The following is a 24,032-nucleotide window of genomic DNA, read 5'->3' on the forward strand; positions in this document are numbered from 1 at the left end:
GGCCGTCCACCTGGAGTCCCAGGTGAGTGGATATTCTGTTCCATGCAGCCTCCTGCTCACAGAAGAATATGGTTATTTTAGCTCAATTCCCCTTGCATTTTCTAAAAATTCTGGTATATAAATATCTACAATAAAAAGTGGTTCAGGTATGTTGGATAGTCCTTTAGCATAGTGTGGGAGATAACATGGTGCTTAGCAGGGGGATGGGGGAAACTGGTGAAAATCACCTCCGATTTGTGTGAGTAGGAAGACCCTCAGTCCAGTTGCCAGCCTTTTGTTTATGGAAGACCTGCTCTGGATATCCCTGTAAACATTTCCAAAGTATATAAATGCCCTAGAGACCCCTGAGGACCATTTGTAATCTTTGGGATGGCGCTTCTCTCTGGATCACTTAGGATCGTTCCGGTGTTAACCTTTAAAGCCCTAAATGGCCTTGGGCCTATATACCTGAAGGAGTGTCTCCACATACATCATCCAGGCTGGACACTGAGGTCCAGTACCGAGAGCCTTCCTTCTGGTGGTTACCTCACTGCGAGCCATGAAGCTACAGGGAACCAGGCAGAGAACCTTCTCGGTAGTGGCACCCTCCCTGTGGAACACCCTCCTATCAAATGTCAAGGAGATAAACAACTGTTTGACTTTTAGAAAACATTTGGAGGCAGCCCTGTTCAGGGAAGTTTTCAATGATTGACGTTTTAGTGTTTTTTAATATTTTGCTGAGAGCCACCCAGAGTGGCTGGGGCAACCCAGTCAGATGGGTGGCATATAAATAATAAAATTATTATTATTAATTTTAAAAATTGCTTCCCCAGCCAGAACAAGGGCAGGAGTCACCTAACCAGCGCTCGGCGGAAGTTCTGCACAAGGACTTTTCCACGTGCAATGGGGCTTTCCCCCTCCCTTGCTACCCCCCAAAATTGATTTTGAGGGGCAGAACAGTGCATGGGGGAAGGAGAGGGAGGATCATGCCAACTGGCATTAGTGGGACATTGAATTCCACCCATAGTCTGTGTAACAAAGCATTTAGTCAGGCTGAGTTCCTTTTCAGTGCTTCGATAAGATTCTGCAGAAGGTGCTGGAATAGTAGCGTTTGGTCCTCAGCCGTTTTTCCTACCCCCCCCCCCCCCCGTTCAGGTATATCACAAGAATTAGTAATGCTCTTTTGAAGGCTCTGGGGGAAAATATATATTTTTACTGAGAATTTCTGATCAGAATCCTCTGGAGGGTGTTCCATCCACATCAACTCCTGAATTGCTTGTTCCTCCTCTATTGCTTGCTCTTCCAATCTAGTCTGGGAGTTGGGTAGTCCTTTCACCCGGAGAAGCAATTTAGAATGCCCCGGCCTAAGTGCTCCAGAGGGAGGCACCATCCCGAGGATTAGGAATATGAGGACTGAGAACAAAAATTTGTGGTAAGAAAATGACTGTTTTTTCTTTCTCCCTGAAACATTCAAACTAAGTTTATAAACAGCCTTTTTAAGAAACATGCTGATCATAATAATGGTTGATAGGCAACATAAGTCATACTTCGAGTTAACCCATTGAAATAAATGACTTACTTAAGTCCATTGACCTAATGAGTCTGCTCTGAGTATGACTTATTCCACTGTCACTCAATATAGTAAGCTATCAAATCATAATAAGTTGAACTGGTTTGGATAAAAAAGCTCGAAGTCTTTTTTTGCAGGTTCAATAGTCCCTCTTCTATTCATCCCTCATTGTATTTCTTCACATTGTTTTAAAGTTCCTATTAAAAAAAAAAGTTTAAATATTGTCTCCTCTTGTTCAGATTCCTTCTGCTGTTAAGTTCCTGTTAAGGCTTGAGAATCAAATATAGCCTTTCTGGCTCAGCTAAGCCACATTAACAATTGGTGATTATCTGAACTGAATCAACGACCGTTCTTGAATTTTTTTCCCCTGTAATAATTTATGTAGACTTTGTAAATACTACAACTGGTTAACTAAAAGTGATAAAAACCTTTCTGTGGAAACAAATTGTCTATGTGTATCAATGGTTTAATACCATATTGAATAAAAAGTTCATTACTGTATTAAAGTTCAAGCTGCAACAGAGTCTGCTGAAGATGCAATGGCCATATGGGTTGGATTCCAGCAGGCTCAATATCGTGCTATTTCCCCTCTCCTCAATCCCACGTATTGGGGAGAATGGGAGGTTGGTATGTGGCTCATATATGATTTTCCTTTCTACTGGATGCAAGTTATTTTTAAAATAAAATAAAAACGTCTCTGCATGATATCTGGTAGAAAGCTATGTTTTACTTTATCTTTCATTTCCACAGAGACTAAGCAACTGGTATTTTTGGAATATGTATTGTGCAATGCCTTGTGTTTGTTTCTTAGTGCTACTTATATAAAGACTCTAGGTTTGTGCTGATGATTGCATTTTCATGGTGGCTCTCAAAGTGTGTTCTCTTCTTCACTACTTCCTGTTTTTAGATTACCAGAGACTGATGACTGTTGCTGAGACAATCACAGCACTGATGTTTCCATTCCAATGGCAGCATGTCTATGTTCCCATCCTTCCAGCCTCTCTCCTGCATTTTTTAGATGCTCCTGTCCCATATTTGATGGGCTTGCACTCCAATGGACTAGATGACCGGTCTAAGCTGGAGCTCCCTCAAGAGGTGAGAAATTTTACTCGAGTCGGGCTTCACTACTTGCTAAACTGTTTCCAAAGGAGAGAATTTTGAATTAGTGTTATTCCTGCTCTTCCACTATAACAATCTCTCTATAACAATGTGTGATTTGGTTTGGGGTAGATTGGGTAAAGGACTAGTTAAAGGGGGGGGGGAGCTGACACACTTTCAAATTGATAGTTGTAAGTAACTTTAAAATTTAGAAATTGCTTTAAGAATTAAAAGTGATTCTCAGGATATTGAATCTTTTCCCAATATGACCTACACTTGAGATTGTAAGACAAAGGTATGCTTTTGGCTACATATTTTTCTTAGCAGCATCCCTTAGCCATGTTCCTTTTGCTAAGAATAGTTTCTCAATGGTAATTTTAAAGTATGTTAACAAAAATGGAACAGAACTCATGCAGGGAATTATAACAGGTAATGTGAGTTGAGTGGTTAATGTGCAGTACAGCCAACCACTGTGCACATAATTTATCCATGAAGAATTATACATATTGCCCAGTTAATAGACCTCCTCTACAAAAGGACTTAGGTGTGTGTGCATATATAGACTCCATTTTGTACAATCTCTGGCTAGTATGCACATTCTCCTGCAATCGCCTTAGCACTACTTTGAATTCAACCCACAATATATAGCCACAGCAGTTCATGAATAAGATGAAAGTGACTCTTGTAGATGCTTCAGTGTTGAAGTTGGCCTCTATGATTCTGGCTCCCGTGGATGAGGATGAGTTTTTAAGAAATCCAGACAATAAAAAGGGAGCAAATTCTTAGGTTGTGTCATGAAACCTCAGCTCCTAGCTATTAGAGCAGCAGCAGCTGCCACCTTCATAGCACATGTGTCCATGTTATGGGCCAGGATCTTACTTAAGAAAAAGCCTTAGGCTGACATTCATGTTAAGAAGGACCTTAATAAATTGGCCAAGACTGTTGCCTTCATGTTGTATGCAAGCTTAGATGCCCTTCAGTTCTCTTCTAGAGCACTGGATGCTGGAACTGTCCAGCATCAGTTGTGGCTTTGGAACTGGAATGTTGACTCCATATTTAAGTCTAATGCAAAGATGTTTGCCCTCTGCAATTCTCTAAATTGTTTGCTACAGTAAGGAATTGTTTTTGAGGGCATAAACAATTTTTACGTGTCTTACAAGTTTCCTTTACGGAAATGCAGATTACTTTCCTTCCTGCATTTCAAGCACAGCTGAAAAGAACAGGATATGTGTGTTTCCTCTTAATCTACTGTGACCAAGCATTGTAAATAATCTGACACTGTATCAAGGAGTCAAGAAAATATATCAGAAATAAGACCTTCTGATTTTAGTAAGACTTACTCCAAAGTGTGCCTAGGAATTCAGCCTTAATTCTTTCCAGTTGGGCAGTTATCCTACTTTCTAATTCAAATTTTTCTCCCTCAAGTTGCTATATACATTTCCAGTTTTTAATGAGTGTGTGTTTACACATTACGATGCCTAGGATTTCTTTGCACATTGCAAAATGACAATACAGGCATATTACATGTGCAATATGTGTCAAAGTTTTACACCTGTTCATGATTTATCCTATATCTCTTCTGACTTAATTCTCAGGCAAATTTGTGCTTTGTGGACATAGACAACCACTATGTTGAATTGCCAGAAGACTTGCCTCAATTTCCAAATAAACTTGAATTCATTCAGGAAGTCTCTGAGATCCTTATGGCTTTTGGGATTTCACCCGAGGGAAACTTGCACTGTAGTGAAAGTGCCTCCAAGATGAAGAGCCTCAAAACATGTGACATAGTCTCTGATAAGAAAAATGGTAATCTAGGAGGGACAACTTTAAATTCATATGAACTGTTGAAAGAAAATGAGACCATAGCAAGACTTCAAGCACTTGTTAAAAGAACAGGTGTGAGCCTAGAAAAGGTAATTTCATAATACTTATGGAAGCTTCACACTAGAACATTGTGCAACTGATACAGGATTGCTAAGGAGCTTTACTGTGAATCTGCATTGCTACTTGGTTCTAATCCCAGTTTTGTTGCATGCCACTAAGCCTGTGTAATTTTGAGATAGACTTGTCTGCTACAGAGATGTATGGAGTTTATTTTATGTATGGAGCAAATATGTTTGCCAACATTTACAGTTGTAGTGCATCTTGGCTGCCTATGAGTTTTTGTTTTAATTTGTGGTGCTCTAGTACCATTGATCTAGTACCAGGTCTTAAATGAGTATTGCTTAAATTATGCCATTCATTTATTAATTTGTACTTTTTATTTCCTTATTGCAGTATTTGAATTGTATCCCATAACTCTTCTCCTATAAGGTTGATTTTTGTTTGTGTGTTCAGAATATTTTTATTGTATTTTTTTTAGTAGTAGTCATGACAGCAGGCATAGGAACTTTTGATGTTGGCAAGCTTTTGATATTGAAATGCCTATGCTATAGATGTTCCTCACCTTGATTTTCTTTTTAAAAAAAGATATACTTGAAGCTTGATATGGAATAGTATTTGGAAACTGGACGTTAGTTATGCCAAAAGAACCCCCAATTATTTCTTTTTTCCCTTTTGCAGTTACAAAAATAAAGTCATATTGGTAAAAACAAAACATACATGCAGCACCATGAAATCTATTATTCTAAACCTTGGTGAACAAAGAGAATGTTTGTATAAAACAATTAACCAAGTTTGACTTTTCCAACTATTATAAATAAGTTTAGACATTACTGGGTTGCTCCAAATCCTGAGAAATCACTTAGTAACATGATATGGACACATATTTTCCCCAAATAATAAGTAATTTATGATTTTACTGGCAGATGATAGTAGTCAATGTTTTTAAAAATGACTGTGAACAGGTCTGTTCCTTTCCCCTAAACCTGAAATATTTTTTTCCAGATTCAGCTGGTTTACTTGTTTGTAAAAACAATTTCACTTGGAAAACAGTTTACTCAAAATGCATTAGGAAAAAGGCGCTGTTGTTATTCCGCTCTTGCCAAGAATATAAACACAGTGACATCCTGTATCAGCTCTTGTAATTCCGTAAAATATTCATCATGGACATAACCCTAGTCTCTGACAGGCTTAACCTCACATAAGTCAAATGCAGAATTTCTATGTGAATAATTATAGCTTCAAGTTCTTTTTCCTTATAGCTTGAAGTTCGAGAAGAGACTGGTAGCAGCAAGAAGGATCTCAAAGTGCAATGTGATGAAGACGAGTTCAGAATTTACCAGTTGAATATTCAAGTGCGGGAAGTTTTTGCTAATCGTTTCACTCAGATGTTTGCAGATTATGAAGTATTTGTTATTCAGCCCAGTCAAGACAAAGAGTCATGGTTCACCAATAGAGAGCAGATGCAGAACTTTGATAAAGTGAGTATAAAAATGGACACCATGAAAGCAGAGGACAGGGGATCCATATGCATGATGGCAAGGAGAGTAGGGCACATGAAGCATCATGGTGCAGTCCCCATCATACAAACCATGGTTTGGAGGACTGGGAACTGAGACACCAAAAGAGTGTTCATTTGTAAAGAAGCCCTTTATATCAGCCAGAATTAGCTCTAATTGTGTTAAGATTAATGTGGTAAATTGTGAGAAGGATACTGTATGATGACTTAATTCCTTGGAATGTTTAATGGGTGGTGTGAATCAGATTTTGTTAAAATGATAGATCAGAAACAAAATATTACTTTTATAAACTGACTTACCGTATTAGTCAGAGGTTTTTTTCTTCTCCCCCACTACGTTTCCTTTGTGTCTGCCAATAATAATAATAATAATAATAATAATAATAATAATATATTATTTATACCCCACCCATCTGGCTGGGTTTCCCCAGCAACTCTGGGCGGCTTCCAACAGAAAAATAAAATAATCAATTAAACATTAAAAGCCTCCCTAAACAGAGCTGCCTTCAGATGTCTTCTAAAAATCTGGTAGCTGTTTTTCTCTTTGATATCTGATGGGAGGGCATTCCACAAGGTGGGCGCCACCACCGAGAAGGCCCTCTGTCTGGTTCCCTGCAACTTGGCTTCTCGCTCCTTGATGATTCTAGCTGGTAAGGGCCAATTGAGACAACCACTGAGTGAAGGGGTGAACTCCCATGGCTCTGTCCCAGCTCCTGCCAACCTAGCAGTTCAAAAGCACGCCAGTGCAAGTAGATAAATAGGTACCACTGCGGCGGGATGGCAAGCGGCACTTAAGTGTGCTCTGGTTTCCGTCACGGTGTTATGTTGCACCAGAAGCGGTTTAGTCATGCTGGTCACATGACCCGGAAAGCTGTCTGTGGACAAATGCCGGCTCCCTCGGCCTGAAAGTGAGATGAGAGTCACAACCCCATAGTCGCCTTTGACTGGACTTAACCATCCAGGGGTCCTTTACCTTTTTACTTGTATACTGTATCTGTTTAAAAATAGAGTGTATATCAAAATATATAATAAAATAAATACATGTAAAATATTGTAAAATATAAAATAATTTGATTGTGTAGATAATGGAAAGTATTCATCATATCCTTCAGAAATTATTTAACATGGGGAGACAAACACATTTTCTTTCAATTTACTAGGCATCATTCTTGTCTGACCAGCCAGAACCTTATTTACCTTTCCTCTCAAGATTTTTGGAGACACAGATGTTTGCTTCCTTTATCGACAACAAGATTATGTGCCATGATGATGATGATAAAGACCCTATTTTGAGAGTGTTTGATTCTAGAGTGGATAAAATTAGACTGTTAAATGTTCGAACACCAACTTTGCGCACTTCCATGTATCAAAAGTGTACTACCATTGATGAGGCTGGTAAGCGCTGAAATATTATATTTAAAGGCACTATAGTTATGTCTACTAGTAAAACCAAGTTAATGCTCAGCTAGGAGCAGATAGAATGAAGATCTTCAGAAATGCAGTAGTTTTAAAATACTATTAATAAATGACACTATTTAAGAGATGGGTTCAAATGGAAATATGAATGTTTTGCTCTCAGGGGGGTTCTTTATACTCCTTTAGCACTCTGAACAGAATACATATTTCTGATAGTAGCTTTCTAACTTGTGTTTCATAGACTTAGGGTTCCTGTCTTCCCACTTGCCTCTTTTATTCTCCTTTTTAATCGCGCATGGCGACCTCTTGTCAAAATGATACGATTTAAGATGTATATGTAATGGTTTTGTTTTTCTTCAGAGAAAGCTATTGAATTAAGGCTTGCAAAAATAGATCATACTGCAGTCCATCCCCACTTGCTAGATATGAAGATTGGACAAGGAAAATATGAACCTGGATTCTTCCCCAAACTTCAGTCTGATGTTCTTTCTACGGGGCCAGCAAGCAATAAGTGAGTAAGCTATGTTCGGAAGATCTTCTGCTTAACAAATTGCACAATTTGGGGGCCATTCAGCTTTTTAATTGGTAGTTGGTTGTGATAACTATAAGATGTAGTCTGCTGGTGACAGTTGAGAGTTGTATGTAATGGTGACAGTCATGAACATATGAACTTACAGATGATATGCTAACCCAGGCATCCCCAAACTGCGGCCCTCCAGATGTTTTGGCCTACAACTCCCATAATCCCTAGCTAACAGGACGAGTGGTCGGGGAAGATGGGAATTGTAGTCCAAAACATCTGGAGGGCCGAAGTTTGGGGATGCCTGTGCTAACCATTCTAGAGTTAAGTTTTAAAGCTACATACTAAATAAGGGAACAAAAGTGAGAAGTGAGAAATTAAGCATCCATTTTTTTTCTTGTAATCTCCACTTCCACAAATAAACTTTGACTATCACAGTCAGTTTTCAAATATTAATAATAAAAATATGTTGAGTGGGGTTTGACCTAGTATAGGTTTCTGGTATGTTGTACTACTGTATATTGTACTACTTTTGACACTATCTCCCTATTGGCTGCAGTCCAGAACGGACATATATACAGTATTCCTTATTTCAGTTTGTGAGCTAGAATACATTTTTAAAATGCTGATTATAATTTTCTAGATGGACCAAACGAAATGCACCTGCACAGTGGAGGCGGAAAGACAGGCAGAAGCAGCACACAGAGCACCTTCGTCTTGACAATGATCAGAGAGAGGTGAAAACTGTTGAGCACAATTTCCAATCTAATGTCTTTATTTTCTACAGAATAATAATGTAGGTTATCAGACTGTATGTATAAGATACTTTTCCCAACCCCATGAAAAGCATACCCCAGTTCTTCATCTGATATAAATGGTAACCTCTTCTAAAAATAAAGCTCTGTGCCAGGGGTTGTCTGTCTTTGGGGGCCTTTGGACACATTTGAAATGGGAGAAACTATTGTAGACATCTCTCTCTCTCTCTCTCTCTCTCTCTCTCTCTCTCTCTCTCTCTCTCTCTCTCTCTCTCTCTCTCTCTCATACACACACACACACACACACACACACACACTGCAAGCATGGCTACTGTACATATACAGTATTTGCTGTCCTTCCCACCAGCAGTTAGACTTTCAAAAATGTGTTTGCTTTTTTCTAAGCTAGTTGGGAGGTGGTGTGTACTTCCCGGAGAATGCAGCTGCAGTCTACAGGAAGGTCACTCTCCACAGCAATGAGACTTAGGGGATTTGATGGTCCCTTCATATTGGTTGCAATAGAAGGCTTCTTGCAAGCATAATTTCATCAGAGAAGGGGTAGAGCAATGGGATCTTGTGGGTGCCAAAAAGGCCTCTCTGGTCCATGTGTACCCATGGGCATTACATTGGCAAGCCATGTTTTGTGCCAAATGCAATTGTGCACAGCAGCCTAAGACATCATGGACTTAAACCCTTTAAGATTCCCTAAACCTTCCATGAACTGCCAACTCTATTTCTGCAGGACCGTAAATTTGTGTCTCACAAATTTACCTCTTTCCTTCCCACATTTCTGCATTGGCAAGTGTAAATTTACACTGTCACATCAATTTACACAGTCACCTGCCTTATGTGAGGGTTGGATTGCACACTCCTTACCCCTTAGTGACGTTCCGCTGAACTACCAGTTCCCACTCATGACACAGAGTAAAGGTGGGCTGGACATCTTATTGACATCTGTGAGGACCCATGCTGTTTGCATGTATGTTTTGGGGAAACAGCCTTACAGTGTGGTTATGCAGTGTGGTTATATTGGGTATTTTTTGCTGTAGTACAGGCATCCCCAAACTGCGGCCCTCCAGATGTTTTGGCCTACAGCTCCCATGATTCCTAGCTAGCAGGACCAATGGTCAGGGAAGATGGGAATTGTAGTCCAAAACATCTGGAGGGCTGAAGTTTGGGGATGCCTGTTGTAGTATGTACCCTGTTTGCTTTCTCTCTCATGCCTTTCCTCTAGCCTTGATAATGACTTCTCCACTAGACTTTCTGAAGTTTGGTTGTCATCTTCTAATACCCAAAGAATAATCTCCCACTTGCCTAATTGCTTGATTTGTATTACACCAAGGATGCAGAGGAATCCTGTAAACTTTTTGTATAGAGCCAAAAGTATCAATATGCCATTGATGTCGGGGGGGGGCAGTTATTTAATCACTGAAGAACAGTTTTCTGTTACCCCAAATATGTAAAAACTTGAGTTCTAAGCTTCTGTCATTTTCTTTTTTTAAAAAAATAATCTTGTCTTATGTGTTGATGCATGCATTTTATTCTTTTCTCTGTTGAAATCTGTTATTTATAAATTGCATTACATCATTATTCTTTCTCACTTTGGAAAGACATAAATTGTCTTAAGCAGCCTCTGTCCTGTTTTTGCATGTGTGCTCTGATTATTTTATGTCTGCTTACCATGCTTTCATCTAACATGAGCTATATGATTTTTGGTTTGTTTTTTGTTTTGCTGTCTTTCCTGTTTTGCCAGCAGCTGGATTTTCCTTTGCCAGACCTTCAGTTGCAATTTTGTTTAGACTTGGACCAGCATGACTGGCCTTTCAGGCACTCTTTTAAGTCTGTTTCAGAACTATACCTGGTATGTTGTGTTTATGTAGGTACATTTGTGTGTGTGTGTGCGTGCGTGTCTAGTTATATATAATATGAAAACATGGTGTTCGGTTATGGTACTGAACAAAAATACATAGTTAAGTATGTATTTCAGAGGCCAAAGAGAATTTCTCTTACAGTGGCTGAAAAGTTCAGTCCAAATGCATTTTATTTGGTATAAACGTGGGATCATCTTATTATTATGCTATCACAAATATATTGGGTAGCGTAATCAGTGCAATGGTTCTCTATTCATGCAATAAAATGCTTCAGTTTATTCTTGAACAATAACAATAGCCAGTTATTGAACTCCAGTAGAACAAAATAAAATAAAAGGCATTAATCCTTTGAGAACTCAATATGCCATTTTTTTTAGATATTTCTTTGACAAAAGAGCAAAACATATACTTACGCATATAAGTGCTTTAAGCATTTTAAAAGTTGTGCATTTCTATATACAGTATGTATGTTCCTCTTTGTTTATAGAAGTATATCCAAGAAGCTCGGAATCTTGGCAGCACTATTCGGCAGCCCAAATTGTCTAACCTTTCGCCATCAGTAATTGCCCAGACCAACTGGAAATTTGTTGAAGGTTTGCTGAAGGAATGTCGAAATAAGGTATTGTGCTGGTCTTTATTGAGGCAGCCTTTGCTAGTACTATGGAGCTAGGTAGTAGACTATGTCCTAATCTTATGGTGCCTTGATGATATTTTATATTCAGATGGAAGGCTCCTCCATTTACTTCAATGGAGGGAGGAATTTCATGCCTAGAAAGGGATGTGCCTCAAAATTGCTCCCTCTTGTGTAAAGTATGGGGAAGTCCCCTTGTACAGGAATTTTGTGGATAGTCAAGTTTAAACATAAGTTTAATCATAAAAAAGAGTACAGTTTTGATCATGTACTCTTTTCTCCATATTGTGGTCATGGTTTCTTCTTTTTTGGTCTCAGACCCACAACTGATGCAATTCTTCTTAAGGCTGTTTTATGGTGCCCATAAATGTTGTGATTTTTTTGTACATGATTGTACATACAAGGAGTTGGATTCAATTATCCTTGGGGTTCCTTCCAACTCTATAGTTCTATGTAGGAACAAGGAGGAGCATCTAACCTTGGTTTTCTGGTACAGTATTTGCAGGTTTCTGCTGTATCCACATATCAGTATTAAATGTTTTGCATGTATCCATAACTATGTGAAGTTTTGAAGCAGATCTTACCTTAAAGAATTATGTTGATTTAACAGTGCCAAGGGTTAGCCTTAAGTAATCTGCTATTAGTCAACTAGAGGAAGATGGATTGAACAGTGTGTGTGAAATCATGCTTGTATTTCAGCTGAGCCCATCTATTAGCTAAGCCCATCTTTCAAGACTGATAAATTGGAATTGTTAAATTATAGCAACAGTTGGTATAAGAAGTAAAGGATAACAAAGGATAAACCTCAGAGGCAAATAATATATCTGTAGGAAAAGACAGAGACACAGAATTGTCTCTGCTTTAAAGTTGTTACCTGAGAAAGACGAGATGCTTTTATTGATAGTGGCAAAGACCTGTGTAAAAAATAAGCTGAAACTCTATCATGTTCTGTTCCTGTCACAATTGTTCTATAGCTCTAGCATTTTATACCATCTTACAAGAACAGCTGTAAAGTCTATTATCAGTTGTTTAATTTTTTCCTGGGGCTTTTGGAGGAAAATGTGTTGCTGTGTCAGATTATCAGATTCCACTTAAGGCTTAGGTGGGGTGCAGGATCCTTGGGATCTTTATTTGTATTTTCCTAATTCAAAGATGAGAATTATAGGGCACTCACAGTAATTTTCATCCACAGAGATAATGTGTTTAGGATTATCAACTTTCCATTAAGGGAAAAAATATTTCTGACAAGTATAGTTTCAGAGTAGTTTGTGCAGGACAATGGCAACATATGTTCTACAGATTAGAAATAAGTCATATAATGCTTGAACTCAGAGGAGGATACAGAGTGCCTATAGTATGCACAGAACACACTTTTGTTTTCCAAGCAGGGTTGTTTCCAAATGCCTTTTCTGGCTGTAGCCGCCTGTGCTACACCCCATGACATGCCAGTGGGGCCGGTGGTGCTCATGTATGGATTTGGGGGGCACAAGGGCTTCAGCAGGAAGGGTGTGAGTGGGAAAACCCTGTTCAGCAAGTATAATTCTCTGTTCACATTTCTTTTTGTGTTTTGAGTCTCCTGTTTTCTTATTACTGTATCTGATTTCTGACATAAATAATATTGCAGAACAGGTGTTATGGATTTGCACACACGTGCTAATTTAAGCCAGATATTAGTTGCAAACCATAGACTTACATTCACTTGCTGTCAGCAACTTTTCCATTGTGCTGAACAAGTTTGCCATGTCTGATTTCTACAGAAAAACAAGGCAGAAAAGTGAATAATGCTGGCAGTATGTCACAACAGATAATCATTGCCAGTTTAAACAACACATTTTATAATTAAAATCACTGTATTTTACTCAGCTAGCATGTTGCTCACATGATGTGAAGGATATTCTGGTGGTTTCATCTGACAAATATTAATTGTCCATTTCTCTTTCTGTCTCGAAAGACAAAGAGAATGCTAGTGGAAAAAATGGGTCGTGAAGCAGTCGAACTTGGTCATGGTGAGGTGAACATTACAGGTGTAGAAGAGAATACATTAATAGCTAGTCTCTGTGATCTCTTGGAAAGGATATGGAGCCATGGTCTGCAGGTGAAGCAGGTAAGAATTGAATTTACCACTCTATAATTTTTCAAATATTTACTTACCTTTTTTAAATGTGCCATCTTTTTGTATTGTTTTCAGATATTAAGAATGAGTTGTGCTGATACATGCTTGAATTTTTTTTGAATGAGATTGAAATCTTTTATATAAATTAGAATTTACATTTTAGGTAAAGGTAAAGGGACCCCTGACCATTAGGTCCAGTTCCGGATGACTCTGGGGTTGTGGCGCTCATCCCACTTTATTGGCCAAGGGAGCTGGCGTACAGCTTCTGGGTCATGTGCTTAATTTAATACTAAGGGTTTGATCCAGCGGAGGATCTTGTGAATGGAGGAGGTAGAGATAATTTTGACAGATTCCTCTTTCAGTGCTCATAGTTTCCTCCTCACTTCTGAATGCTTCCCCAATACCCCAAGGTAAGTTTTTTGGGGGTTGCTGGGGAAAAGGAGAAACTCAAAAAAATATTCCCCAATCCATCCACAAGAGAGAGAACACATTTTCTGTGAGCAAAGCTATGCTCACGGGATTTCTGGATCCAGTGCAAGAAGTCCTGACTCTCATTTTCCCTTCGTTTTTTTAACCTTTACTTTGAGCTTTTAACTAGGAAATGATGAAGTGAAGCACAAAGGCTCATTCCTTTAAAGAGAAACTGCACTGATGGATTTCCTGTATGAAATTGCGCTACTTATACATAAGTTCAAAGGAGAACAAAAAATTAGAATTTTGGTTATCTAAGAAGCTTTGGTGGCCTTTATATCTTGTTTTGTAGATTAGAACTTCCTGTTTTTTTTGTTGATCACTTAGGTAGAGCTACCTTTGCCCAAATCCACTTCTAGACTGTAACAGTTTTTGTGTGTGCAGGTATATGCTGTCTGACTCTTACCTTCCCTCTTATACACTACATAGGATAGAAGCTGTACTACTTTCATCCTAGAAGATAGAGCATCAGTATACTCTGCTACAACTCAGATTTGGGCCTTTCAGACCAGCAAGCGGCCAACCCTACATAAGGTTAATTCTTTGAATTGATTGAAGATGTTGGCAAACAGTGCTGAACGGTCTGTTGTGGTAGAGTATTTAGGAATCTGATGGAAGAAGTGCAGTATATCCAAGCACTTCTGAAATAAAGGTGTAAAAAAAGAATCACAATTCCTCCTTGTAAAACCAGTTTTGGTTTTCAACCACAGAAGCCTGTTTCTGTAAATTTATTGTTTGAGAAATCATCAGTAGAAGATTATACCCCCAGCTCCCTCCATACTACACCCAGCTTTTGCCCACCCCCTTGCTGCTGGATCGTCTTAGCCCTGCCTAGCTACTAACTTGCTCTTCCATTTGTGATTGCGGCCTGATATTTATCAACCCAGTTAATGTTGTGAGGTGTATGATACTGTTTACCTGTCAGCTTTGAGAGTATTTTTCCTTCTTTGTTGTCATCTCTTGTACGCATGCCAATCTTCTCCCTTGACTTTGTCCATATCTCAGCATGCAGTTCAAGGAAATGAAATGTTACCTTTCATGTGAGCTTTTCATTCATAATTCCACACAATATGACTTTCATTTACTTTGAGCTCACTTGGGCTTTTGTGCTCTTTACGTGATCTGTTCCAGCACTGGAGCCAGCATATATGTTGTTCATCATGTAAGTGTAATATTGAGAGATATGTTTACAATGGTGTCTTTATTTATGCATTAAATTTCTTTTGTATTGTCTGCCTGCCTTATTGTTTACAGGGTCATCAGTACCATAAGTCCTAAAGCAGAATTTAAAAGAGCCTTCTAATCCAGTCTCCTACTGCAAGGCAGGATCATTTACTCTCTAGGTTTTCACAAATCAGGCAGTGAAATCCAGGCCACAAAGGGCCACAGGCAGGGGGTAGGTGTAACTGCAGAAAGTGCATGCTGATTTTCTTGAGTCATATGAAGTTAAGCCAGGGGTAAAGGAAAATAAGTGGTCAAGAATCCAAACATCTTGAGGGGAGAAAATATTTCTTGGCTACAGTTTGATGGATAAGAATGAGAATAATATATTCATTGCATATTCTTGTCCTGATACCTGTATGAGGGAGCCACCAGACCAGAAATGCCAATACAGCTTACATTAGTCTGACTGTTAGTGTATTGAGCCTATTCAGTTTCTTTATTCCTATTTTAGACTTTACCAGTTAAATGAACATTGTTTTAATTAATAATGTAAGAATAATTTCAATATTTACTATAAATCAAATGACGTTTGTTAGAAATAATGAACTTGAATAATTAATTACTTCAACATTCCTTAGTAGCCTATGCATTTTTCTGTGTGTCTTCAATAATGTTCACCTATAACAATTAAAAACTACATTCTGATTCCTGACCATACATTAGTGAATTTTAGCTGTCAGTATTTATACTCATACACTTCTTGCCCTAAGTAACTTTCCTTAGTAATATGTTACCCTCCCTGATAAATGTTAAGTTGTAAAAGGCACTTCACATTTTGAAAACACTCAAGAAATCATTGAAGTCAGCAACAGTAATAATAATAAATTTTGTTATAAATCTCTGGTCATTTCTGCTGTGTTGTTATTAAATCAGGTGTATTTATAAGATGGGTTGGCTTCCATGTTAGCCTTTCTTTAACTTCTCAGCAATTTATTTATAGTGAGTCTGGGCTATGACCCCCCAAAAATTTCTGTCAACATCTTTATTAATTCTGATATCATCAGTGTTACCAAGATCTCCCTTGAAGGAAAAGGCTAATGAGCACTGATTCCTTCCCTCCCAGCAGCCCTCCACCTTCTCTGGTTGCTGCTTCCTCAGCTCTCTGTTTTGGTCTTGGTAACCTTAAATAACAGCAACTCTATCCAACACTAGGAATGAAGTTCAATAGCAGCTGGGTGAGAATTACTTAGATTGAGAAAGGCATTTTTAAATTCTCCTGTTAAATGTACAATAATCAGTAATATGAGATTAATTCCCATGTTTGCTTGAAATATAGTAATGTTTGTTATGGGAGAGAATGAATAATAATAATAATAATAATAATAATAATAATAATAATAATAATTTATTTATACCCCACCCATCTGGCTGGGTTTCCCCAGCCACTCTGGGCAGCTTCCAACAGAAGAATAAAATAATTGATTAAAGATTAAAAGCCTCCCTAAACAGGGCTGCCTTCAGATGTCTTCTAAAAATCTGGTAGCTGTTTTTCTCTTTGACATCTGATGGGAGGGCGTTCCACAGGGTGGGCACCACTCTGCCAGAAGGCCCTCTGCCTGGTTCCCTGCAACTTGGCTTCTCGCAACGAGGGAACCGCCAGAAGGCCCTCGGCACTGGACCTTTTATATATTTAATCTTACTTTTTTCTGTGTCTAAATATCAATGCAAATCTTTTTGCATGTTAAATACTGTTTTGGTGTTAGTTATAAAATGGAATATGCAAATACTTTAATCCACTCTTCAATACTTAACACATGCACACTTATCTGGGAGTAAGCCATACTGGAAACACTGGGCGTTATCGATGAATAAACACGCTGAGGACTAGGCTGCAGTTGTATAACATTCATGATCTGCACTCATCCAATATGGTTATAAGCAGCTATAAACTTGAATTAGTTTAGTTTTGTATAGTCTACATTTTATCTAATTTGTACAAGTATATAATTTTACTGGAATGTGAAGTCAGAATAGGAAGGATCCTATTTGAATATTTGAGGTCATATGTATCAACCACTATTCATTAATTTTCTCAATATTACCTGCTATAACAATCTTTACCATTCATCAGTCAATTTATAGATGCTCTTGAGAGGGTTAGTGTATCACATTTTTATACTCCAAAATAATGCTATATCCTAATTTTGTTTAGCTAATGTGTAGTAGTATTTGTTTTATGTTCTGCTTTTTGACCCGCATTCTCAAAATAGCTCTTAAAATTTATTAAATACATTGAGATATTAAAAACCATATACTTAATACAAGCCTACCATAGAGTCATCTGATACTGACTTTACCTGCCTCCATCTTTCTTTTTGTTCTTTCCATCCCATGTTAATGATAAAAGGTCTTGGAGTAGGAAGGGAGAGCTCAGTTGGAGCCGAAGGCAAACCTGGTTTTTGTCTTCACCTGATTCCCTCCTTCACCTTTAATGCTTCAAAGATACAGCCTACACAGGTTTTATTTCTGTACAATAAGTTGTTTAATTCATTTGCATCATATTTTATGAATGCTTTGTTACCACTCACATCTGGTGAGAAGCACTGGCTTTCTGGCAGATCCTTATGTGTGTATGATAGAACATGTTAATTTTGACGTTTATGATAGTGTCAGATTTAACTAATGGATCCCACTGGTGGAAACTTGTGTGATTTCAACTAGCACAACAGGATTTCCCACCCTCTCCTCCCCCTGTGTCCCCCACTCCCATATTGGCTTGAAGGGGTCAGGAGAACCCTCATAACAGTGCACAGGGGGGAGGAGAAGGGAGGTTGTTCCATCAGGCAAGCAGAAACTGACAGAGTGATCTCCTTAGGGCTGAATTCCTTCTAAGGTAAACTGATTTTGGTTACATGGTGTGATCTCCATGGAGGAAATCACTTATGTGTGGAGTTGCACTTATTCTTATGCTTCTTTTCATTTAACTATAGCTTGCCCATGTTTTATATTTGGTGGTTATTAGCCCTGTTATCTGTGTGAACTAGACCTTTAGGGTATTCTGTCCCACATGCCTTGCAAACTATGTTGCAGTCATAATAGGTTATAGCATGTTTCTCTTTGAAATAATGGGTTCTCTCTTACAGATATAATCACCCTGCTGCTATTAACACGAACATTTAGTCTGGAATGTTGGGGAAGGGTGACAGGAGCCAAATTGGGTCCTATTACAACTAATGAGTGAATGGGTTTCATTATGTCCTATTATGCTAGGTAGATATCAGCTTTCAAATAGTATTTGTGGTGATCTGTAGATTGCTCTGGACAAACCCACATGCTGGTTGGTCTTTGTGCCACTCAGGAATTAAATTTGTGACAATCATGAGAGACTAGGCCATCTAGTTCTTGCTTAGGAGCCACATTTAGTAGCTGCTACCACTTTTTTTTTTACATCCAGTTATGCAAGGATTTCTGAAAGGTTGTCTAGAATTCTGTTGTTCTGGGTGATAGAAAGGGCCAGTGTTAAGATTGGACTCAGAATCTGGCAGCCCAAGCCACAATCTGGAAAACAACATCTCTACAAGAAAGACTTGGATGCCTTAAAGCAGGACAGAAGGGTTTGGGGAGCATGCATGGGTTGCCGTGCTTTGTTTACAAGGGAAAGTAGCTGGCTGATGAGGAACAGCTCCATGATTTGGTTCAAGGTCAAGAATCAAATGTTGGAAGCTGACGAGAACATAGATGAAGTGTTTTCCTCTGAGACCAGTGGGGATCCATTGAATCTGCAGCTAGGAAATGGTGCCCCAGTTTTATCAGGGTTTCATAAATAGTGAGAAGCTTAGCTGTAGTAAGATTATGCACATGTGTTACCTCTGTATTGTACTGTACAGTATTTTATTATATCCAAATTCAGGTGTCTTGGCAAGTCTTTGAGATTTGACCAGAGCTTTGGACAACCCAGGAGCAAACAAATTCTATTATAATGAAACAGCCCATTCAGGAAAACAGAAGATAAATTCAGGAATATAGAAAATAAACATAAAATGGTATTTTAATTAGAACTCTGTCCTAGAATAATGTGGTGGCATTTGGCAGGATTACAACAGGTGCCTGTGAACGTATATTGGGAATAAGTGCCATTAAATTCAGTGGGCCTTATTCCCAAGTGTGAGTAGGCATAGGGTTGTAGCCTTGGATTTATAAAGAATAACCCAAATATCCAGAGTAAATTAAGTCTGTCAAAAACAAGCATAGTAAAATCTGCCCAGCAGCTCGGCAGAGACTGGCAGTAGAATTTAAGTTGGTCTGTCAAGATTACCATTTCCCTCACTGAGGGATGGGTTTCCTTTTGATTATGCTCTGACAGGAATGGGGAACCTATAGCTCTCCAGCTGTTGCTGGACTACAACTTGCATAAATCTCTGACTATAGGCCATTCTGGCTGGGGCTGATAGGACAACTGGAGGGCACCCACCTGTTAATCTGGATAACATACAGTACCCGTTTTGCATGCATTTGTGTACCTCATTTTATATTTATATTGCCTTCTCAGACTTCTTGTGATATGAAATGACTGGGTAGTAGGGTGCACAATAGAAGCTCAGCTATGAGAATATGTGGTCGGAGTGGTAGTTGATGCGTATAGCTTGCTTTAGGCTGATTGGCAGTTTAATGGAATCATTTAGTGAATATAGGAAAAGGATGGTTTGTAGATTTGTTTTAGAGATTTTGTCTTGGTACAGTAGTGTCTGATGATAACTTTTAATATGGAACATTTTTGAAATAAAACTAAAGATATGAATCATGCTCAAAATTAGTAATTTATGCTGCATTTGACAATCTTTCTTTTAAATCTTAGGGGAAGTCTGCTTTGTGGTCACATTTGTTACATTACCAAGAAAATAGACAGCGAAAACCTACATCCGGGAGCTTCAGTACCTCAGGTATTGTTGGTTTATATAAAGATTATGAATAGTGTTCTCCATTTTGAGGAAGGAAAAGTTTCAAAAGAGTGATTGCACCAAACACAGATTTATTAAGTTACGTTACTAGCTGGCCCGGCCACGCATTGCTGTGGCTCATCCCTGTGTTTCCCCCCACCCTGTACTGATCCAGGATGTATCCCGTCTCCCCACCCCAACCCCCAGCTCATCCCTGTGATTTCCCCCACCCTGTCCTGACCCATGACCTATTTCGCCTCCCCACCCCACCCCCTGGTTCATCCCTGTGATTCCCCCCACCCTGTCCTGACCCATGACCTATTCCATCCCCTCCCCCCCCCAACACCCACCCACGCGAGTCTCCACTTCCATTCGGCCTAGTTCGGCCTAGTCTGTAAAAGCGAGCCGAGGTGTAGCCATCGCTAGAGGGTGCTGTTTTGCAACCTCTTCCAGCTTCTTTTCCCCAGCATGCACTTTTGGGCGAGTTGTGTGTTCTGAAACACGGGGTCTTGGGGTTTTTACCTTGCGCAGGTGTAACATCTGTCTACGCAAATGGTATATGCTTCCTCTCACAGTAGCATGGGACGTTGTGTGCAAATTTGAACGCTATCGGTCAAGCAGTTTCGGTGAAAAGTGGAAACACACCCACATGCCCTTTTTACATTTTTATATACAGTGGTACCTTGACTTACGAATGCCTCGACTTCCGAAGGTTTCGACTTCCGAAGTCCGCTAACCTGGAAGTATTTTCATCACGCATGCGGTCTGCGCATGCGCAAAGTGCAAAATCACGCTTTGCGTGTGCGCAAAATGGACGCTTCGACTTTCGAAGTTTTTGACTTCCAAAGAGCGCCACAGAACGGATCGCCTTTGTAAGTCGAGGTACCACTGTATATAGATATTTATTTACAGTATTAACTTCAACAATGTATATATTATTTAACACCAAGTCTCTTAAGTGTTGTACAATAAGGATACAAAAAAGATACAAGTGAGATAAAATCAGTAAAACTTAACTATAAAATCAGAAAAATGCCTGCTGAAATAAAAAAGTATTCACTAAGTGCCAGAAGTTAACAGAGAACAGGTTTGTTCGATCGTGACTGGGAGGGAGCTGCACAGAGTTAGGCCCACAGCACACAAGCTGTATGTCTGACTCATAGAGATAACTAATAGTGACTCCTTTGAGGACGTCCTTGATTGGGCAGAATAACAAGGAATCAGGTGATCTTTAAGATATTTTGGCATATGAGCAGCGAGTGCAAGCTATGTGCTGGTGAAGTCTGTCCCCAGGAACAGTCTAGCTGCAGCATTTTGCTCCAATTGAGCTTCTGGACCTGGCTCCTGGGTAACCACACATAGAGTGCACTGCAATAACTGAGTCTTGAGATTAGCAGTGCATGGATAAGTGTGTCCAGGCTATCCCTGTCCAAGAATGTTCATTGCTTTAGCTGGCAAAAGGCATTCCTAGCTACTGAGACTGCCTGAGCTTACAGCAATAAATATGTACCCAGGAGCACCCCCAAACTATGAACATGCTCTTTCAGAAGGAGTACACAAGCTGAAGCCAAGTCACCTGATCACAATACATTTCATCCATCAGGGTGACTAAGTCTGATTCAGTCTCAAAACCTGCCACGACCTTCCCAAAAAAGAGAGTATTTGGAACTGGTTGGTAGTCCAAATCAATGGGTTCAGGGCTATATTTTTAAAGAGTGGCCATAGGTGGCAGTGATCACTCCCTCATGCAATTACAGTGGAACCTTGGTTTATGAACACCTCGGTTTATGAATTTTCGGTTTATGAACACCGCGGACCCATCTGGAACGGATTAATTCACTTTCCATTACTTTTAATGGGAAAGTTCGCTTCAGTTTATGAACGCTTCAGTTTATGAACAGACTTCCGGAACCAATTACACCCATGTTTCAGTTTATGAACGCTTCAATTTAAGTACTTCACGGACCCGTCTGGAACGGATTAATCCACTTTCCATTACTTTCAATGGAAAAGTTCGCTTCAGTTTATGAACGGTTACTCCGCGGACCGTCTGGAACGGATTAATCCACTTTCCATTACTTTCAATGGGAAAGTTCGCTTCAGTTTATGAACGCTTCAGTTTATGAACAGACTTCCGGAACCAATTGTGTTCATAAACTGAGGTACCACTGTACACATTAACTATCATCTGGATCCAAGATGGACAGGGGTCATATCTGGAAGCATATCTTCAAGAGCTCCAGGGATTCTTCCTCCACAGTGGGAGTCAGCAACCTCCGACTATCCGAAAAAGCCCCGTGGGCTGGCTGCTAGGTTCATGTGAAAGTTTGCAATAAGCCCAAATATTCATTTGCTGACTAAGTGCATTGCAAAAATGGAAAGCATTTACATTGATTTGTACTAATACAAAATGTTATCTTTAATTTAGGAATACTACTTGATTCAGAAAGAAGGAAGTCAGATGCCAGCCCAGCAATGTCTCCCTTAAGAGTATCTCTCATCCAAGACATGAGGTTGGTTTTTTTAATAAAAAAACAACAACCCAAAACTTTCATGAAAGGTTTATCCATATTTTAAGTACAGCTGACTTTAAAATAGCTCCTGTTAGCTTTTTTAAGTAAAGGTAAAGGGACCCCTGACCATTAGGTCCAGTCGTGACCGACTCTGGGGTTGCGCGCTCATCTCGCATTATTGGCCGAGGGAGCCGGCGTATAGCTTCCAGGTCATGTGGCCAGCGTGACAAAGCCGCTTCTGGCAAACCAGAGCAGCACATGGAAACGCCGTTTACCTTCCCGCTGTAACGGTTCCTATTTATCTACTTGCATTTTGACGTGCTTTCGAACTGCTAGGTTGGCAGGAGCTGGGACCGAGCAACGGGAGCTCACCCCGTCACAGGGATTCGAACCGCCAACCTTCTGATCAGCAAGCCCTCTGATCAGTGGTTTAACCACAGCGCCACCTGGGTCCCTTTTTTAGTTAGCCTCTTTTTCCTGATTTTAGATGGGCAGTGTAATCCTAAGAATGCTTACTGAGAAGCAGGTCCCATTGTGTTCAGTGGGCTTTACTTCCTAGTAAGCAAGTTGAGGATTGCAATTCTAGTTCTTCTCTTCCAAAGTTCTCCTTAAGTGATTAAAAGTCAGTGTCTGTTTTTCTTTTTACAGCGAAATGACTTCTTGTAAATTAAACTCACTCTGTGGAGAAAAGGCCTAATTCAAAATTGTGTGAAGCTGTGAGAATTGGATGGGTTAAGTTTATTTTATCATAAGCATTTATAGGCAAGTCTACTCCATTGGATGCATGGAATGAACTTAAAAGGGTAGTTTATTATTATATTTGTTAAATTTCTGCCCTGTCCTCTGTCCCAAAGGAGCCAGGGCTGGTGTGTGTGCATGTATGTGGGTACTGAGAAAAACCCAGTTAACAAGTGGAGCTTTAAAGTTAAAAAGTGGCATCCATCCAACCAACTTGTTCCATCAACACAGAGATTTCCACTTGCACAATAGAACTTCCTCCCCATCTCTATGTGCACACCCCAAAGCTGCTCCACAGACTTGGGAGAACACCCAGGAAATTAAACAAAGGGTCTGCTGGTTTCTCTTTAAGGTTTCCAGACTCAAAAGAGAGCAGGGCAATTAAAGGCACAGAAGTTCTGTCCTCTATTGAGTCTGGCAACCCTACCCAGACCAGATTTAGGGGGCACAGGAGGGTGAAAGTTCTGTTGAGCAAGCAGAAATCCTTGCACTGATGGAACAAGTTAGTTGAGTGCCTGTCCATTTCATGCATTTTAAATAGACTTTAGCATATGTAGTACATTAATATGGCAACTACTCTAAGTGGCAGGTATCAAGATTGTCTTATTTTACCTTCAGTAATTAAGCAGTATATGAAGTAGCTTAAATATATGAATAAGCACAGAATGCAAAACAAAAAATCCCAAGAGTGCTTTATCTTTTGTAGCAGTTAGATTCAGTAGGTATATATGCTGAGCAGGAAGAAGTGAATGGTTTCAGAACAAGCTAATAATCTATTGAGCATTTGTTGTATGATAGAGAAATATAGACAACTATACTTTTTATGTCATATGACATTGCTGTAGTAGTCATTGCT

At 39.4% G+C, this 24,032-nt stretch overlaps 1 protein-coding gene across 3 annotated transcripts in view; it reads left to right on the plus strand.

Moving 5' to 3' along the window:
• The window catches only part of DENND5A (DENN domain containing 5A), a 67,609-nt gene that overhangs the window by 22,583 nt on the left and 20,994 nt on the right, over positions 1 to 24,032 (plus strand). Inside the window, exons 5-16 of one of the 3 annotated variants that reach the window (XM_060275753.1) lie at positions 2,457 to 2,644; positions 4,243 to 4,560; positions 5,791 to 6,009; positions 7,208 to 7,442; positions 7,824 to 7,974; positions 8,627 to 8,720; positions 10,495 to 10,599; positions 11,097 to 11,228; positions 13,192 to 13,344; positions 14,254 to 14,358; positions 19,844 to 19,928; positions 22,354 to 22,438. In XM_060275753.1, coding sequence (XP_060131736.1) covers positions 2,457 to 2,644; positions 4,243 to 4,560; positions 5,791 to 6,009; positions 7,208 to 7,442; positions 7,824 to 7,974; positions 8,627 to 8,720; positions 10,495 to 10,599; positions 11,097 to 11,228; positions 13,192 to 13,344; positions 14,254 to 14,358; positions 19,844 to 19,928; positions 22,354 to 22,438 — 1,870 coding nt within the window. The remainder of the gene's footprint in view (positions 1 to 2,456; positions 2,645 to 4,242; positions 4,561 to 5,790; positions 6,010 to 7,207; positions 7,443 to 7,823; positions 7,975 to 8,626; positions 8,721 to 10,494; positions 10,600 to 11,096; positions 11,229 to 13,191; positions 13,345 to 14,253; positions 14,359 to 19,843; positions 19,929 to 22,353; positions 22,439 to 24,032) is intronic. The other 2 variants (XM_060275748.1, XM_060275752.1) reach the window with 2 other exon arrangements.

Source organism: Zootoca vivipara, chromosome 1, assembly GCF_963506605.1.
Source record: "Zootoca vivipara chromosome 1, rZooViv1.1, whole genome shotgun sequence".
Taxonomy (NCBI): Eukaryota; Metazoa; Chordata; class Lepidosauria; order Squamata; family Lacertidae; genus Zootoca; species Zootoca vivipara.